This window comes from Pan paniscus, chromosome 8 (assembly GCF_029289425.2).
Source record: "Pan paniscus chromosome 8, NHGRI_mPanPan1-v2.0_pri, whole genome shotgun sequence".
Taxonomy (NCBI): domain Eukaryota; kingdom Metazoa; phylum Chordata; class Mammalia; order Primates; family Hominidae; genus Pan; species Pan paniscus.
This window is the reverse complement of record NC_073257.2, coordinates 87587679-87607770: the sequence shown is the minus strand read 5'-3', so window position 1 is coordinate 87607770 and position 20092 is coordinate 87587679. Positions and strand designations below refer to the sequence as shown.

Below are 20092 nucleotides of genomic sequence, written 5' to 3'. Positions count from 1 at the left end.
CAAACTAAAGCTAGCTTCAATTAGCACAACTTTAATTTTAAAGGAATAAAAATGAAAAGAAGCTTCCTTTGCCATCAACCTATGTTTTTCCCCACTCATGTTTGCTATGAAATTCAAAAGAAAAGACAGTGTAGGAAACCAGCAGCTAGGTAGAGACTCCAGGCAGAGACAAAACTACTATAAATGCCACATTTGGACAAAGGTCAACCGCCAGAGCTCTTCTTCACACATTTTCTCTCTCTGTCTCTGAAGGCATTCACAGAAGGATGCCCTGTTGGAGGTATACAATAATATCTGAAATTTATCTTTTTTGGGTAAACAAAGCTGCATATATGACTCATCTGATTTCTCTTTGACCCATATTAAACTAAATCAGGCTGAAGTTCCAGGTAACATTACCCCTCCAGCCACCCCAAATATACAAGTCTTTTCCTCTCAAAAGATCCCCACATTTACTAAAATAATTTGAGACTCCATCGGAAAGACCATTATGCTTGTAAACTTTAAATAATTTAAATGCTTTCTTGTATATAAATATTTCATATCAGAAATTGATTTCCAAATCAAGTGACCACACTAAGCAGTGTCCAAGTGCATCCCAATGAAATAAAATACAGGCAGCTTTTTTAATGCAGTTGGAAAACTGAATTCCACATGAGGTCATGAAGGATTATATGCACAACACAGAATTAAAATTGCTGCCTCAAACTCCCTTCAAGTCAGGCTAGAAACCTATCCAGTGAAATCTCCAGGAAGAAGAGCTAAACAAATCTTTGCTTTGCTAAACTGCTGAATTTTCAGAGGAATAACCTAGGGTGGTGGTAAGGTTGACAATGGATACTGGATACATTAAAAAAAAAAAAAAAAAAGTCATATCCTGAAATCACTGAGTTTTAACCTTGGGTAAGACAAGGGTAAGGCTTTAAAACCCGATCCAAAAAAGGCTCTGGCCACTAGCCCTTATCTTGTGGCAAGAAGCAAAGGGGGAAAAAAAATCCTGTTCTAAAATTTGCAAGAAAAAACAAGGCTATGATGCGACCCCAAGTCTCAAAACATGCAGTTTCTCCCTTAGCGGCGTGAACAGCAATCACGTTGAAAAGGGTGAACAAAGAACAGAGACGCGCGATAAACACCATTAACCAGGGCTCCAGGCAGCACAGAATAAACCAGCTCAAAATAAATGGGCATCGAGACCCCAACAAAAACTTTCCACGCAGCCTCAGGAGTGTGACAGCCCAGGACCCCAGGCAAATCCTGAAGTGTAGCGAAGGAGGAAGTGAGCAGAGGGTCCGCACTGGATCCCCTCCCTTGACCTCTCCAACAACGCTGGCCGCTTCTTTCCTCCGTCCCTTCCTTGGGTACTGAAAGAAAAAGGCATAACAAGACCAAGTGGGACTGAACCAAGGAAAACATGCCCACTTCTTACACCAAGCCAACGGCACAGAATTGAGCAAATTAGCATGCACATATAACCCCCAAATGTACTATCCAGCACAGCACCACCTCACCGATGGAGACTTAGAACACACACATACACACACACCAAAAAAATGCTTTTTTTTTTTTTTTTACCAGAGCAATAGCTGAGAAGAAAAAATTATAACTCCTCAAGACATAGCGAAAGCTAAATCCTGCCTCGCCTTAGCTGCAGCATTCAGCTTGATGTAGCTAAATTAACAAAATGTTCCCTTGGCATTTAAAGTCTCTCTTTTCTTTTTTTCCCCTTAGAAGCAGGGTAGGGGATGAAGTGTAGTAAGTCAAATGCAACTTCAAAACAAAATCAGTTATTTGTAAACAATCCTTGTGGGGAATTTTTCTCCCCTCCACTCCCCCTACCCCAAGAAAAACAGCCCTGCCAGTTGTAATAGAAAGCCAAGTAAAGATAAATCAATTAGCTTGCTAATTTCTCCCCTCTCATTTATTTAGCTCTGCACTGTATTTGTCGTAATTGACTACAATTATGTTAATTACTAACTCCAGTATAATTACTATATTTATTGTCATTGAGCACGCGATGTACCCACAGCAAAGCTGGCATTTGTCGGGCATCAAGAAAGCAAACTGTCGAGAGGTGATTCTCGGCAAACTGGCGGATGTGGCTTCAGCAAATGAAAGGGCAAAAGAGATTTCATGCAATGTTAGTTTGAAAGCACCGGTTCATTAAGGATATTAATTTTCTGATAACTACACATTTAAGCATGACACACTCACGCAGTATCTACAGGATTTCGCAATTATTAATGCGTGACAGTTTCAAATGCTAAGTGAATCAATTAAACAGCAGCATTCACAATTTGAGAAGAGATAACTGCTTCATAACTACCTAAGACTACAATTTTCACATGACAAAAAAGAGCCATTGAGGCGCCTTCAAAACCTGACAGGTCAAGAAAGAAGTTTGAAACAAAAGCACCTTACAACCATCATCTCTCCTCTTTACTTGTCAGATCAACTTTGCTAGTGTCTCCCCAGAAACGGCATCACATGCCAGCTGCCACAAGGTGATTTTTCATGTCTTGTCAAAGAAATCTTTTATTCTATTTGCTCTGCATTAACATGTTACATTTATTGATCAAGGGCCTGTTCGGCAGCCACAGCAGGGCACTGAGCTCTCCATGCCTACGGGGCTTTGATGTCCCGGTGACATTCGAGCCCGAATAATGCACATACTAAATGGATTTAATGCAGAAATGTGTTTGGGCCTGACAGTTACATTAATAACAGCCCCTCACACTGATAAATATGCAATTGCTACTATTAAGAGTTACCCAATTATGGGGAAAATATTTCTCTACCTTATAAATAAATCCATCAAGGAAAAAGAAAGTTTTAACAATGGTGCATTTTCTTAAAACACTTCTCCAGCTGCAGGAAACGGGCCGTGTGGGGGTTAACACCCCCTCTCCTGCCCTCCCTCCAATTGTGTTTAATAAGTCTTGCTTTATCTCAGGAATGGTTTGGTGATTTTTTTTTTCTTTTAAACCTCTTTTGTTGGTCTTCCCTGTTCTACCCGTCTCTTATTTCTTCAGAACCAGAGAAAAAGCAGACACCCAAGAGACTGAAAAATTGGGTTCTGTATAAACTCAGCAAGGAGCTTAGGGGAGGTGGTGCAGAGGTGGGGGCAAGCAGCTGATCTCCATAATGATGGGTCTGGAGGAGGAGCTTTAAAAAAACACTCTACGCGAAACCTGAACATGTGTGTGTCTCTCTCTCATTTAAAACCCTAAGTGACCTTGTGCTAGGACAGTGATGGGGGTGGGGGTGTGAAAGGGAAGAGAAAGCAGCTGGGATGGAAGAAACCTTTTATTAGAAAAGTCTCGGCCAGGGAGAATTTGTAGTTATTATATCCCTGCAATTAAACACAGACACCCAGCAAAAAGCATAATCGCTCCCCTTTCATCATCAAGGAGCAGGGAACAGCTGAAATCACCAACACTACAGTCCCTGAGGAGAGGAAAGAGGCCTTTCAGATGGTGGGTGTGTGCAGGCAAGTGAGTTCATGTGCAAATACACACACACCCCCACGCACCTCTTCTTTTCACTTCAGACTCAAAATTCAAGCACGCAGTTGTCCATCTCAAGGTCCCCTAGTCCCAAGGCTGGCACCACAGTCAGCAGTTGTTGAGCCATTTGTCCCACGGCTGCGACCTCTGATCTGAACCACATCTCACAGAGCAGGGGAGAGGAAGAAAGAAGAAGATAAGTTCTCTGGGAAACTCCCACCTCCCAGGCCTCATGAGGTCCTGCCTCGCCAAACTTTCCAAATCAGAAAGGTTTTAGAGAAATGGGAGAGAGCAGGAAATGCTATATACGTATGACTTCAGGGCCTCTAGGGTCTTGAACTCAGGGCAACAAAATCTACTCAGACCCTGGTATAGTGACTTCCACAGGCTTTAATGATTCAAAAAAAAAAAAGAAGGAAACTTCCCTCCCAATCCCCACCCAAAAGTAAATACAGGCTTGGCAGTAGCTGTCTTCTCCCACACACAGAAAAAAGATTTACACCATGAAAAGCAGTTTAGGATAACTGTAAAGCTGAAGTCAGACCACTGGGGCCATTTATCCCAGCTCTCCCATTTAACTATCAGGGTGGTCTCAAGCAATTACTCTGCTTCTCTGGGCCTCAGTTGCTTCATCTGTGAAATGTGGATAAGAACAGCTCCATTCTCAAAATGTTGTTGGGAGTAAATGAGATAACATATGTAAGTGTTCTGCCCAGCCATGGCATGTAGTGTATACTTGATAATCTTGGCTGAAAATAAACACGACTTTTTTTTTTTTTTTTTTTTTTGAGATGGAGTCTCACTCTGTCGCCCAGGCTGGAGTGCAGTGGCACAATCTTGGCTCACTGCAACTTCTGCCTCCTGGGTTCAAATGATTCTCCTGCCTCAGCCTCCCGAGTAGCTTGGATTACAGGCGCATGCCACCACACCTGGCTAATTTTTGTATTTTTAGTAGAGATGGGGTTTCGCCATGTTGGCCAGGCTGGTCTTGAACTTCTGACCTCAAGTGATCCGCCCACCTCAGTATCCCAAAGTGCTGGGATTATAGGCGTGAGCCACTGCGCCCAGCCTAAACATGACTTCTGATGTCATCTGTCTGACTCTCTGTCCCTGGACTCCTTTGGAGAGTAGAGCCAGTCTTCTCTCTTGGTATTATTGGCAAGTCTGCTTTATCATGAAGCTCATCAAGAGAACCATTCTGCCAGCCATCTCCAACAGGGCCCCAGAGGTCTTTCTCAACAGGCTGTAGTTGGCATGGTGGGGGAAGGATTCCTTTCATCCAAAGCTGTCCTATGCCCTGACAACATTTGGCATCCCTGGCCTCACCCACTAAATGCTAGTAGAGCCCACCCCCATCACTGTGACAATAAAATGCCCTCTATAGTAGCACAATTTCCTGGTTGAGAACTTGAAGGTCTAGCAAGTAGAAAGTCTGAAAGGGTTAAATTCTCCAGTCTCCTTCCTAACACCCCCAAATCACCACTGCTCCTAACAGCCACCCTGACAATGTGGAAGGCAGCACCACTCACATGCACGATAATGTCCTCAGAACAGACAGCAGGGCAGAGGGAGAGGGTGGGGCAGTGCGGCCCAAATTCCAACAGCTCAGGGAGAGAGAGAGACTTTACAAGACAGGAAAATAAACCCCAAGATTCTGGGACAGCAAAATGGGTGAGAGGGGAAATAAAAAGCATTATACAAAAGTCTAGGAATGTCTTATCTTAGAGGCAAATGCTGCAGGAAATATGGAGACAATGTTTATGAAAGCACTTTCTAAATTATATTGCAAGTTACAGGGATCATCATCATTCAAGAAAGTGAACCTCAGGGAAGTCCTGTGGCCCCTTAGCAACTCTCTCCAGTTGCCCACCACCTCCTGGGCCAGTCTTACCGTGGCACAAAGTATCATTTTCTCTGGGTAGAAATCCAGGAAGTCAGGAAGCCTTAGGGAGGAGGGAGTGCCACAAAAACCACCCTCACATTGGCCTGAAACCTGCTGCCTTAGTGCTCTTCCCTCCCTTATTGAGTCAGATTTTTGTTTGTTTGTTGTTGAGACTGGGTCTTGCTCTGTCACCCAGGCTGGAGTGCAGTAGCACAAACACTGCAGCCTCTACCTTCCGGGTTCAAGTGATCCTCCCACCTCAGCCTCCCAAGTAGCTGAAACTACAGGTGCATGCCACCACACCCAGCTAATTATGTGTATTTTTTGTAGAGATGGGGTCTTGCTATGTTTCCTAGGCTGGTTTCAAACTCCTGGGCTCAACTGAGCCTCCCAAAGTGCTGGGTTACAGGTGTGAGCCACCACGCCCAAGCTAGTCAGACTGTTTTGACACTTCTACAGGCAGGGAGGTCACTCCAGAAAGTGTAAGTAAAGAGAATCAAAGTCTTCTAAGTGAAACTTTTTTTTTTTTTTGAGATGGAGTCTTGCTTTGTTGCCCAGGCTGGTGTGCAGTGGTGTGATCTTGGCTCATTGCAATCTCTGCCTCCTGGGTTCAAGGAATTCTCCTGCCTCAGCCTCCTGAGTAGCTAGGATTATAAGCACCCACCACCACGCCCTGCTAATTTTTGTGTTTTTAGTAGAGATGGGGTTTCACCACGTTGGCCAGGCTGGTCACAACTGAGACATTATACATCACCCACCAAGTCATTTTCCACTTCATCTTTTCATTGTATGTTCTGGTGGTAGCTGGAGACACCAGGATGGCCAGTGATATTCTTGGAACAAAAATTTTTTTTTTACTGCATTGCTCAGCTTAAAGAGAACACTGGTTCTAACATACATAGAACCTTGCCTCCTAGGAATCAGTCAGGATATATCAATGCCCTAGAACTACATTGAAAATTCACTAACAATTTATCTTCTAAAGTCTATCTTTTCTACCATCACCTCTTCTGCTCAAGGCTTACAGACATGAGCTCTGTTGCCTCCCCTACCCCAATATCAGCATGCTTCCCAAATAAGACCACTACATTTGAGGTTGGAAATAAATATGAATAAGGCCCTTGGCTGCAAAGCCAGTATTTAATGAAGACCCACTACCAACAGAACATGTCCTTTGAACTGTTCTCCTGAGAGTCTGGGTGGGGAATTTTCTCTCCCCAATCCCACTGGAACATGATCAAATATATGCTCCTAGCTGGCAGGGATAAAAAATATATATGAGGTGAGCTGGTTTAGCCTATGGAATATCAGGGACAGTTGGAAAGCTAAGGTATGTATATTAGTTAGGATAGGCTAGGTTATGCTGCATTAACAAGTAACTCCAAAATCTTATAACACAGATGTATTTCTCATTCAAAATCTATGTCCACAACAGATAAGCAAAGGGTTATACTCATTCCAGTCAGAACCCAAGACTGATGATCATATTACTAAAAGACGAAGTGGCAAATCATTTACTGGCTCTTACAGATTCTGCCCAGTGTTCATACCAAAGAATGCTGAGATATGCAAACACATTATGTGTGGAAGGAGATGAAATCCTGACTATCTGTGAGGAGCCCCAATGACAACCATAGTGAAATGGCCCTCATGGAGGGTCAAGCCCAGGCTCTTAGCCTCACTAGCACCATCTTCTAAGCACTATGTTTACTAAAGACCCATTATATGCCAGGTAATTTAGAAGGCACATTACACACAGCACTCAACACTTCCGCAATTAGCCCACAGTCAGTTAACCAACAGGTGAGTGACAGAAGCAGGATTTCAAGCCAGGATGGTCCAACCCCAAAGCCTTGGTTCTTTTCATTACACTGCCCATCTTCCCAACAGAGCAGCAAGTTAACAGCCCAGCTCTGTCTAGCAGTTCATAACAGAGACACAGAAAGTATGGTGTGTCTGTCCTCAAAGCAGCTCTGACAGTATTACAGGTGTCTGCCTCATTGCCTGCAGCAGGGGAGAAAGGGCAAGGCCACTGTTTCTTTTCTGAAGTTTCCCAAACTCCAAAGCCCTTTACCCTCATCCTGGCCAAAGCCAAGGAAGCAACAAGCAAGCTCTACCTAAGAAACTTTCTGCTAAGCAATTCTCCAGCCCATGCATTTATCAGAGTGATGCAAAATAAGATGCAGCTGCAAAGAATTTAATTTTTAAAACGTAAGCTTCCTGTTGCCATAGATCAATTAAACCCTCTCGCTTTTATTGCCAGGTTGACATGGGAATATTTATCACTGTTTGCCATGGGAGCTCTGCTCTGCCTGCTGTATTCAACAAGCTAAGCAGGCAGCCCACTCAGGGCCCCTGGGGGAGGGGAATGGGGCCACCAAGGAGAACTCTGCCCTGCCCCAATCAGGGGAGATGGGAAACTAAAAAGCTGGAACAGTTCATTAAAATGTCCTCTTTGCGTTGAGCAGATTAAGGAACCAACACCGGCTAAAGCACAGAATTATCTTTACTAATTAACAAAGGAAAGGTAAAATATGAGCAAGCTCAAGGAAGAATTTGGGACCATGGACATTCAAATACTCTTGGAAGAAGAAACTGGTATCACCTCTCCAGAGGGTAATCTGACATCTGTACCAAAGCTGCCCTATTTTGTCTAGGAATTTGTCAAAGTAGCTAATCAGAGACATACTCATTAATGAGTATTACAAAGATATTTATATTAGAGCTATTTATAATAGTAGAAATTTGGAAAAAAAAAAAAAAAAAACTAAATGTCCAACACTAAGGAAAGACTTGAGAAACCTTTAACAATTGTGATACAGGCTGGGCATGGTGGCTCATGCCTGTAATCCCAGCACTTTGGCTGAGGTTAGAGGATCACTTGAGCCCAGGAGTTCAAGACCAGCCTGGGAAACATAGGGAGATCCCACCTCTACAAAATTTAACAACAACAACAACAACAAAATTAGCCAGGCATGGTGGTGGTGCACACCTATAGTCCCAGCTACTCAAGGGGCTGAGGTGGGAGGATCTTTTGAGCCTGGGAGGTTGAGGTTGAGTTGCAGTGAGTCATGATCGTTCCACTGCATTCCAGCCTGGGTGACAGAGTGAGACCCTGTCTTAAAAAAACATTGTAATGCAGTAAAGTATTTATTGAGATGGGGAAATGCTTCCAACACAATGTAAACAATGGCATCATTTTTTAAAGTATTTGGCATTGTAAAAGACTAGGAAGACAATACAATGATAACAATGGTGATTTCTGGTTGGTAAGATTATCAGTGACTTCAGAGGAAGATGGTTTCCTCCATACTTTCTCTGGGTTTTCCAATATTTCTATATTAATTACTGTTACTCTTATAAAAATTATCTTAAAAAATAAAGATCTTAAATACAATTTCACACAGATGTAGACATTGGACTCACATTCACTAATGCATTCAATTTCAAGGGACAAAATGTCATGCCCCCTGGCTGTTACCTGATCAGCTCCCTAAACCCTCTATCCTCATTCCAAGGTGGATGGCAAGACCCTGACCCTGAGAATTGAGTCCAGAGAACTCAATCCAGTTCACAGTCACTATGGCTGACCTGGTTCCTGGCTGATCACAGCAGGAAGAATCAGATCCAGGCTGAAAAAGCAGAAAAGAGGAATGTGTGAGCCTTTTAAGGGAGCCAGAAATTTCATTTGGGCCTGTTTTCTTGCTTCCATTTCCAATTTCTAACCTGACAGGGTACACACTGGCTCCAGTAACTTTAATTCTCCCCCAGGAAAGAGTCACAAAAACAATACAGCCTGAAATCCATGACCTTCTACATGGAGAGGTCACCAGTTTACTGTTGGACAATCCAACTAACACAGAAGTGGATTTGCCATAGTTAATGCAGGAAAGAAGACTCTGACGTATAATGAGAAGAAAAAAATACATACAGTAACTTCAAACAAAAGTCCAGAACTTATAAGTCCATAACTACCCTCCTTTCCAGCATAAACAGGTGGCCATAGTAGAATCAGCAGAACTATCTCTTTTATGAATGAAATTAACAATGATTGTGGATGGATAAGAATGAATGACAAGACAACAAAGAAGGATGTTCCTTATATGAGTGGTTGAAACCTGGTGCCTTTCTTTTAACTAACATCTTGGCAAGCAGTAAATACAAATCCAGCCACATAAAAAAATTCACCCAAGCAGATCAATAATAGGGACATTAAATAAATAATCAAAAATCTCCCAACAAAGAAAAGTCCAGGACCTGATGGCTTCACTAGTGAATTTTATCAAACATTTAAAGAATTAACATCAATCCTTCTCGAACACTTACAAAAATTGGAGAGGAGGGAACACTTTCAAACTTACTTAACAAGACCAACATTGTCCTGATACCAAAGCCAGACAAGGACACTACAAGCCAATATCCCTGATGAACATACAAGCAAAAATACTCAACACAATCAGCAAACCAAATTCAACAGCACATTAAAAGAATCATGCACCATCATCAAGTGGGATTTATCCCTGGAATGCAAGGATAGTTTAACATACGCAATCAATAAATGTGATATACCACATTTATTGATATATAATATATACCACATTAACAGAATAAAAGATACCATATTAACAGAAAAAGCATTTGATAAAATTCAACATCTTTTCATAATAAAAACTCTCAACAAATTAAGTATAGAATGAATCTACCTCAACATAATAAAGGCCATATATGACAAGCCCACAGCTAACATCATACTCAACAGAAACAAATTGAAAACTTTTCCTCTAAGATCAGGAATAAGGATGCCCACTCTCACCATTTCCATTCAGTATGGTAATAGAAGTCCTAGCCAGAGCAATTTGGCAAAAAAAGAAATAGGAGGCATTTAAATTGGAAAGGAAGAAGTAAAATTGTCTCTGTTTGCAGATGACATGATCTTATACATAGAAAACCATGAAGACTACACCAAAAAACTGTTAGAATAAACAAATTCAGTAAAGTTGGAGGATACAAAATCAACACACAAAAATCAGCTGCATCCCTATACACTAACAAAGAATTATCCAAAAACTTAATCCCATTTACAATAACATGAAAAAATAAAATATTTTATAGGAATAAAATTTATTCCTATAAATTTAACCAAAGAGGTAAAAGAGCTGTACAATGAAAACGACAAAACATTGATGAAAGAAACTGAAGGATACACACATAAAGGAAGATATCCCATATGACCTAAAGCAATCAACAGTTTCAATGCACTCCTTATCAAAATTCCAATGGCATTTTTCACAGAAATAGAAAAAAAAATCCTAAATTTCATGTGACACGAAAGACTCCAAATAGAGCAATCTTGAGCAAAAAGAACAAAGCTAGAGGCATCACACTACCTGACTTCAAAACATACTACAAAGCTATAATTATCAAAACAATACATACCGACATAAAAACAGACATATAGACCAACGGAATAAAATAGAGAGCCCAGAAATAAATCTGCATTGACAGTCAATTGACCTTCAACAAAGGTGTCAAGAACACACAAAGGGGAAAGAACAGTCTCTTCAATAAATGGTGTTAGAAAAACTGGATATCCATATGTGGAAGAAAAAACTGATCTCTTATCTCACACCATATACAAAACAATTGATCCCTTTTCTCAGATCATATACAAAAATCAACTCAAAATAGATCAAGAACTTAAACATAATGTAATGTACAGCATGGTGGCTATAGTTAATATTACTGTATTGTATACTTGAAATCTGCTAAGACAATAGATCATTCATGTTCTCTTCATACAAAAAAGGGAACTGTGTGAGGTAAGGGATATGTTAATTAGCTTCAGCTCAGTAATCATCTCACAATGTATGCATGTATCAGAATATCATGTTGTATGCTACAGATACAACTTTTAGCTGTCAATTATGCCTCAATAAAGTTGGAAAAAAATTAAAAATCATATGTTAGTATATGCATGGAATATCTCTGGAAGATGACACAAAAACTGAGTAACAATACGTAGCTGTGCAAAGGGAAACTGGGAGGCTAAAGGACGTGGTGTAAATGAGACTTTCTTCTCACTGCATGTTTGCTCCTTCTAAAGGTTGTGCCATGTGCATGTATTAGCTATATAAAAACTGAATAAACAGAACTCCTTGCCTAAAAGTAAACTTTGACCTAAAACACAAATGGACTGCAGCTGATCTTGCAACCTAGAGGAGTGCAAAGTTTTTAGTTATCAAGGTATTGCTCTGTTTAAGGCAATATCCTGATATGACTCTTTGGAGGAAAAAAAAAGAAAGAAAGAAAGCCTGTAGAGATGTTCTAAAAGTAGAGGAAAGGGTTAATTTTTCTATATATAACAAAGGAAGAATTTTGTGCTTCTGAGGATAGCTCTGGAAAGATGGTAAGTGGCATGGAAAAGAGAGAAAGGGCCTGGGAGAAAGAGGCATTAGTCACATGCAGGAGGCCTGACCCTAATTAGAAGCACTGCCAGGGAGAAATTCTCTGTGGCAAGCAGAACCCAAAAAATGTCCAGGAACAGTGCTATCCCAACCTTATCTCCTGCTGTGTGCCACAATTACCACCCAGCCCTCTTCACTACACCTTCAGCTGGCAGTACAATTCAATACATAATAACATGGTGTTGGGCTTTGGAGAAATGAAGGATGTGTCCCGAGTGGGGCCAGGCAGGCTGCTCAAGAGGAAGAATAGCAGACAACAGAGCCGAAAGATGGTCAGGGAGCTGCGGTGTGCTGGGTGCAGGGCAGCCTGACTGGGAAACATGCTCCCTGCAATCCCACGGAAATAGTGAGGGGCAGAGGGGCCTAGGTAGAAACTTTCTATAGAACATGGGATGTGGATTTACAATATTTCATTTGGATATCATGATCCCTGAAGCCTAGAGAGCTTGGGTCATCCACTCCATCCCCACTCATTTGGAAGGTAAGTTTAGAATCTCCTGTCTCTTCTCTTCTCCCTATTTTCCCCTTCTCCTGTTTATTCTTTTTTCTCTTTCTTTTTTTCTTTTTTGAGACAGAGTTTCACTCTTGTTGCCCAGGCTGGAGTACAATGGCATGATCTCAGCTCACTGCAACCTCTACCTCCCAGGTTCAAGCAATTCTCCTGCCTCAGCCTCCCAAGTAGCTGGGATTACAGGCACCCACCACCATGCCTAGCTAATTTTTTGCATTTTTAGTAGAGACAGGATTTCACCATGTTGGCCAAGCTGGTCTTGAACTCCTGACCTGAGGTGATTTGCCCTCCTTGGCCTCCCAAACCGCTGGGATTACAGGTGTGAGCCACCATGTCCGGCCTCTGCTTATTCTTTTTTTAAGAGGAATTAGCTAAGCATCTAAAACATCTTAGATGTTGATTCAGCTGAAGGCAAAGATAGAGACCAGTGCCCAAATAAGCTCGAATCTTCTTCTAACACCCAAGAGAAATAGTGTTGCCTCCCCTGCTCTTCCCTCCAATTAGGTAAATAAAGAAGGTCAAAGGTGATCCAGTCCCAAGCACACCCAACTCAAGTCAGGAGTGCTTTTCTCCATTCTGGTCTGCAACTGCCTCCAGCGTAACCAAGTTCTTAAACACAAACTTTTTCTGAACCTTAGACCTCACCCCTCCACTCCTCATCCCTGCCCAAACTCAGCTACTGTCCAGTGTGGAGTTCACACACTGACCACAACACGGACAAGAACAGGCTCCTGACCAGATGTGAAACCAACTCAAACTCAACACTACAGAAATGTCTCTCCTCTCAACAAAGGAAAATACAAATCTTCAGTGCTCTCCCTCTGAATCCACTTTTCAGCCACCCCCTTACGAAATTTTCCTGCATCTAGTATGTGTCATTTCCTACAACAAATCCATATAGATCCAGCCCCTCAGAGCCAACAGCCCCTTCTTGCCACACATACACACCTCCCAAGGTCCAGTACCTCCTCTCCCAAAGAAAGGCGGGGCCCCTGGACATCACAAAGATGGCTGTGTTTCCTCAAACCCAACAGCCCAGTCCCATGATCCGCATGCACTGATGCTCCCTCACGGGGTCCAGCCTCCTCAAATCCACATCCGGCTCCCACTAACTACTCAGGGCAACCACAACCCGAGCTCCAGTGCCCTGAGCCCCTGGGGGCTGGTCACACAGGAGGAACTCCTTCCATGCCCAGGAAAGGGAGCCTTTTGCCTAAGTCTGCTCTGGGAAGCTGGAGCACTCAAGGCCACGCACTCGGTCCTCTCCTTAGGTATTGAAACAAAAAACACATCCTTCATTTCTCTAGAGTCAGCATGTATTTATTTGGCTTCCTCTCATCCCTGTGTACTACTTTACAACTTGTCAGTTTCCACCTCTCCCCAGATGCACACAAACCCTTTGGGAGTAAGGAAGAATACACAGACAGCGGCCACTCTCCATCCACTACAACCCTCAGGGTGCCCCTTTCCTGGAAACAACACAGCTCTGTGTGGCCATGTGCTCCCGAGCAGCATCCAAGGAGTTCCGCTGGCTGACCTCAAACAAATCCTCTTCCACCTCTCGTGCCTTATTACCCTGAGTTGTGTTCATTTTCCAGAATTGTGTTCCATTTTCCAATTACAAATTCCTAATTCCCAAGTATCCTGACTCAGCAAGGCCTAGAAGCAGGAAAGTGCTTGGGCCCTGGAATGGAATTCAGGTTCTTATCTCTCCTTTGACCCCAGGACAGTCTGTCCCACTCAGAGGGCAGCACAGCTCTCAAGGAGGGCATGGAGGAAAAAGCCCTGGGTAGCACCAGCTTGTTAGGAGGAAAAGCGATCGCCCTGCCTGACCCCTGCTCTTATCCCACTGACACCTGCTTTCCAAGTACCTCTTACTTCTTTCCTCCAAGCCCCCAAACCAGGCGCAAGGCATAACCTTTTAGGGAGAAAGGAAATAACTGCCTGTATTCTCCACTGGAATAATATACAAGATCACACTTACCTTTGCCAAGACTGGAACAGTTGTCAGAGAGTTTTCCTCCCACCCACTCCACACCAGCAGTATTTAAATTGCTTTGAAACACCATCTGGGAGAAATTATCATCACAAATATTTAAAGCTCCCATTCATAAAAAGACAAAAGAAAGAAAACACACACATACACACACCCTACCTGTGACTTGACGAATGTTTTGGGACATGTGTTTATCCTAAAAAAGCACACCTAGACACCCCAAAACACTCTTGCAGGCTTCATCTCATTCCTTCCCCAAGAGTATTCTGACCTGTCTGCACAGGTATCCGTGAGAAATGAAAAGAACACAGTGAAAATATGATGGCTCTCTCATAGGAACTCGTGTGAAATGGATGAGGCTCAATATGCTGCCTGCCTCTTCAGCAGCACAAAAAAAGGCAGCCAAGGAGTCACCGGACACAGTGAAACCTTTGGGGTGTGTTTCCACGCATCTCAGAGCCTTCTGCTGCATAAAAGGACAACCTATGTGGAGTTGGAACATTTGACTTTTATCTGCTTGGCCCTAAAGTACCCAGGAGGACTGGGCCTCCCAGGCCTGGCCTACATCTTGTGAAGGTTACATACCTCAGAAGATTAAAGCTCAGATCAAGCCTCTTTGCGAAATGTCCACAGTCCCTGCCAAGGTGCTCTGGAATTTCTCTGCAGTCCTGGCCTATGTAGGACACCTGGAAATTAAATGGAACAGAAAAAATGTGGCAAATGGAAATCACCCAGCTGCTCCCAACCCTGAAATTACTGATCCAATGATTGCTTCTGCAACTTGAAACGCATGTTTCTCACACACAAAAAGGCCACACTTGTGACTGTTTCCCTGATCAAATCAGCTTTGGGGGCTCCAAGGACTCCACCAACAGCTCCCCTTTACTGGTACAGTTAACATGATGAAGACTAATCCCAGGACAATGGAAATTGGACTAAAATTGGCCAGATTCAGGTGTCCAAAAGAAACCTGAATATCAGGGCACATTGACATAACCGCAACAATCGCCCTCTCACTCAGGGGCTTTTGCAACAGTTGCTCCTCTGCCCCTTCTTCTCCCTCTCCTCCACTGCTCTCCAGTACCCTGGTATGCACATTACCTCATAAAAGACACAGCAGATGCACTTACCAGCATCCAACCTTCAGGGTGCTGGAACAAATAGGGTTGGAAAAGAAAACCTCCCCAGACCACCAATCCCATCCAGTTGCCACTGTGTACAAAATGCCCTCCACACCCAAACAAAGCTGATTTGAAGGCAACAGGGCAACGATGTGTGTCCGGGGCTCCTGAATGTCCCTCCTCCAGAGGCCCTTTGGCAGTCAATCCCACTCTGTGCACAAAGCTATTTCTTTGGGCATTCTTCTATTTATTACAGATTATTTATTATTAAGTACCTGTATGTGCCCAAATATTAAAAGGCTGAACTGAACTGAATCTGAACTGATTCCAGAACCTGTGAGAAGGTCAGTGGACTTTCTCACTACCCTAATCACCCAGTTTTTGGAACCCATTTTTACAAACAGCACTCTGTGGGCAGACTGGCAACTAATCCTCAAACCATAAAATAAACCCATGAGGCCGAGTTGACCAGTGGGCCACAATGCATGCTGTTTCCCTAAAGTACAACATGCTCAACCCCCAGGTCGAAATTCAAGCCCAAGACACGGCTATAACCTTCTTCTGGTTTCCCTACAAATCACATTCTTCCACACACATAGACAAAGATCTCTTAGAATGAGAGAGAGAGAGACTCCCCAGGAGGGTGTTTCCTCATGGGAAACAAGACTATGGTGGCCATCTTACATCCTCAGATATTAGGTTCAACTATGTGAACTACCAATATCCAACCATTTTAGAACCACAAAATAGCTCTTTTACATGGTGCAACCTAATACAAGCTGCACTGAACCCTGACACCCTCAACATCTCCAGTCATCTCTCAACCTTCTCCTATCCAATGAGGACAAACTGCTGACAATGCAATATCCTATATCCACTCTCCTTCAGTAACTTCACTCTAGGAGGAGAGAAAATAAGGAGAAAGGACAGAAAAATAGCTGACTCCAATAAAGTAATTTTGACTCAAGAAGATATAGGCTAAAAAATAAAGGACTCTAAGTTCAATCTAGCAATCTCTCCTCTTTCTACCTGGGGTCCATCTTTCTTCACAGTTCCTTGTGTAATAAATTAAGTTCTGCTTCCAAGCTGAGACAGAAACCATATGCCAAAGAGAGACTGTGGCTATAAGGCCCTATTCTATCTGGGGACTTCGATTTCCCTCAGGATCTCTGCTCAGTCAGCAGCTTCTTGGCCAGGCGCGGTGGCTCATGCCTGTAGTCCCAGCACTTTGGGAGGCCGAGGTGGGAGGATCACAAGGTCAGGGGATCGACACCATCCTGACTAACATGGTGAAACCCCATCTCTACTAAAAATACAAAAAAAATTAGCCGGGCGTGGTGGTGGGTGCCTGTAGTCCCAGCTACTCGGGAGGCTAGGGCAGGAGAATGGCATGAACCCTGGAGGCGGAGCTTGCAGTGAGCCGAGATTGCACCACTGCACTCCAGCCTGGGCGACAGAGCCAGACTTGTCTCAAAAAAAAAAAAAAAAATTCAGCAGCTTCTTCTGTATTGTACGTTCACAATGAACCCCAGGTCCATGGCACTCACCAGAAAATCCATCCCATTCACCCCAGCCTGCACTACTGTCTTGCACATATTATCAGTCAAGACCTCTGTTATATATATAGCAGAGACGTTGAGTTTTAGATGCAGAAACTGGGCTCTTTCCTCTTAGAATGACCAAGGACTAAATCTAATAGAGACCCAGTTTGTCAAAACTTCCGATGTTTTATACAAGCAAACTAAGACTCCAGAGCCCTGCCCAGCACAATACAGCTTCTTAGTGATAGAGCCCAGATCAAGTCCTATGCCATAAATAAGGACTTCCAACTTGGGGGCCATGGAGTGCTTACAAATCCACGTGTGGGTGTGAGATTTCTTTTTTTTTTTTTTTTTAAAGAGATGGGGTTTCACTGTGTTGCTCAGGCTGATCTCAAACTCTGAACTCAAACAATCCCCTCGCCTCAGCCTCCTAAAATAGCTGGAATTGCAGGTACAAGCCACCATACCAGGCAGACATGAGTTTTCTTGATCAGCAAATGCCAGTGGTGCATCTATCATCATGTTTTGGCTTCAAAATGAGTCTTCTGAGCTGAAAGGGCAAGAACTTCTCCCACGGTGCTACACTGAGGGCCCAAGAAGAGTGTTACAGCCTGGGAAAAGAGAGGGATATTTGCTTCCCTTTTTCTTCTGTAGGAGTTCCATTCAAAGGAAACAGGAGCACCAAGGAGAGCTATCACAAAGCATTTGGATCACTCACAACATTTGATGAGACTGTCAGCAGCCTGTTTCATTACATGGTCTTAACTATACAACATCCCAGGAAGACTAAGAAAAATACAAGTTGTTCTCACTGTTCTCAAATGTGAAGACCAAGTCTCAAAAGTTTAGCATGAGAACCAACTCGATAAGTAATCTGCATGCTTAGATAACCCCTGTGGTAAAGTAGAAGCTTTTAGAGATGTGAGTTAAGCCGACCAGGCTGAAGGGCTCAAATCAGCTGGAAAAGGCTTAAAAGCAGCAAGCAGCCACTGCCAGACATTGCAAGCAACGCTTGAAACTAGAAAAAAGACTTAAGAAGTGCTTCTGAGGGAAGACCTTACCTCTCAGGATGTCAGGAAGCTTCTTAGAGCACAGGACCACCTAATGTAAGATTCAAGGCCAGAAGAGCCAAACCAAAAATAGTTTGCTTCTTCAGCAAAAGGGAGACGGGATACAGAGATTAATAGGTCTTAAATGGCACAGAAGCAAGAGCATATCCAGAACACCATTGCATTTAGTCAATTACCTTGATTTAGACTGCATTGAGGAACAAAGATTCAAACTTATAATTTCTCTATTTTCTATAATTTGTACCCTAAGACCTCCACCCTGTGTGGAATAACAGGAAGGGACACCATTACCAGGCAAATGAAAATATAACAGGTTAAAGACCCCTACGGAGAGGAAACTAGAAAGGGAAAGGAGAGTGTCTGGAAGGGGTCCCCACCCATGTACACACCCAATCCCTCCAAGCCGAAGCTGCAGAAAATAACCAAACTGCAGAAGACTGCAGGTTTCACTTTGCGTTGGGACTCTCTGGCTCCCAGGGCATTTCTGGAGATGATGAGTTTGTCAACAGTCAGATATTGAGGAGATTATTTTATGATGCCTACCCCTAGCCAGGGGTGGGAGATCCTCGATTTTAAATTTGTAATACTGAGCTGGGCACAGTGGTGCACACCTGTATTCCCAGCTACTCAGGAGGCTGAGGCAGGAAGACTGCCTGAGCTCAGGAGTTCAAGGCTGCAGTGAGCTATGATTGCGCTACTGCATGTCAGCCTGGGCAACAGAGCAAGACCTTATCATTCATTCATAAATAAATAAGTGTATGTGTGGTACTGGAAGCTGTCGGAGTAGAAACAACCATAGGTACAAATCTGATTCCCGGTACTGCCACTGCTAGCTGTGTTGTCGTGGATGAGTCACCATCTTCGAGTCTCTGTTTCCTCTTCTGCAACTGGGCTAACACTAACTCCTCCAAAGGTGTTAAGAATAATGTAAAAACCAACATTTATTAAATGCCTATCATGTGCTTGTTATCTATTCAATCCTCATGAAACAGCCCCATGCATATTATCGTTCCTATTGTACTTACAGGAATGCGATGAGCTAACATATTAAAAGTGCACAACACTGTCCTTGGCACCCAGTGGCCACTCTGTTAAACAGCTGTTGAATCAGACCACTCTCCCCACAGAAGGGATTCATTATTCCAATATCTCTTGGGCGCAAGATTTCAGTGCCCAAATTCCAAGTTTGTATTTGTGTCTACGATCGTATTACGTTGTCATAAGCTAGAGGAAAGAGAAATGACTTAATGCTGAACATAAATGATGCATTCAAGCCAAGAGAAGCCAAATGAAGTCAGACCCATGGCAAATGAAAAGCCCTTTGCAGAGAAAAGCAATAGGAAGACTGCAACATCCCCAGGCATGTGGCATCATAGGCCTGTGGAGCTCCTAAAAACCAGCTCCACAGCAGTCAACCCACAGTGGCATTAAAAGCAGTGACCTAACTTCAAGCCACGCAGCATTCATCTCATTAAATTGTTTAATTCCATAGGGTTTTTTTTTTTCTTTGCACTTAAACCATCCCTTTATTTGGGATTTATAGGTCTCTGGATATGGGAAAGTTGTCTCTGGCTTCATGTTTTTATATTTGAGTAACATTGTAATAAAAACTATATTCACACTATGGGCTCATGGGAAGTTTTGCGGGTTTTATTTTCCTCCCTTTAAGAAGGATCTACTAAAGTCTGAAAAGTACTGTTCCATGCTACCCACATCCAAGGTGCTACCTCTTAAAGCGGCCGCCATTAGAAATCGCTGGGAGCAGAATGTAAAACAAACAAACAAACAAACAAACAAACAAAAAAACCACCTCCGGGGCCAGACACTCAAATCCACTAACCTGGGCAGTTTAGGAAATGGGGCACTAAGACTCCAGGGGCATTTTCCCAGCCTACCTTCTTAGCTCCTCCCTAGGCAACTCGGTCTAATAAAACAGTCCCCAAGGGCCTAAAATGCCTCACCCACACTTCCATGAATGCCCTTGGGCTGTTTGGAGTAGGCTAA

The 20092-nt window shown here is 43.1% G+C and overlaps 1 protein-coding gene across 3 annotated transcripts in view; it reads right to left on the bottom strand.

Moving 5' to 3' along the window:
* Positions 1-20092, bottom strand: part of LRMDA (leucine rich melanocyte differentiation associated) — a 1137585-nt gene that overhangs the window by 1104616 nt on the left and 12877 nt on the right. For all 3 annotated transcript variants that reach the window (XM_063607438.1, XM_063607439.1, XM_034930898.3), the window contains exon 2: positions 14942-15042. In XM_063607438.1, coding sequence (XP_063463508.1) covers positions 14942-15042 — 101 coding nt within the window. The remainder of the gene's footprint in view (positions 1-14941; positions 15043-20092) is intronic.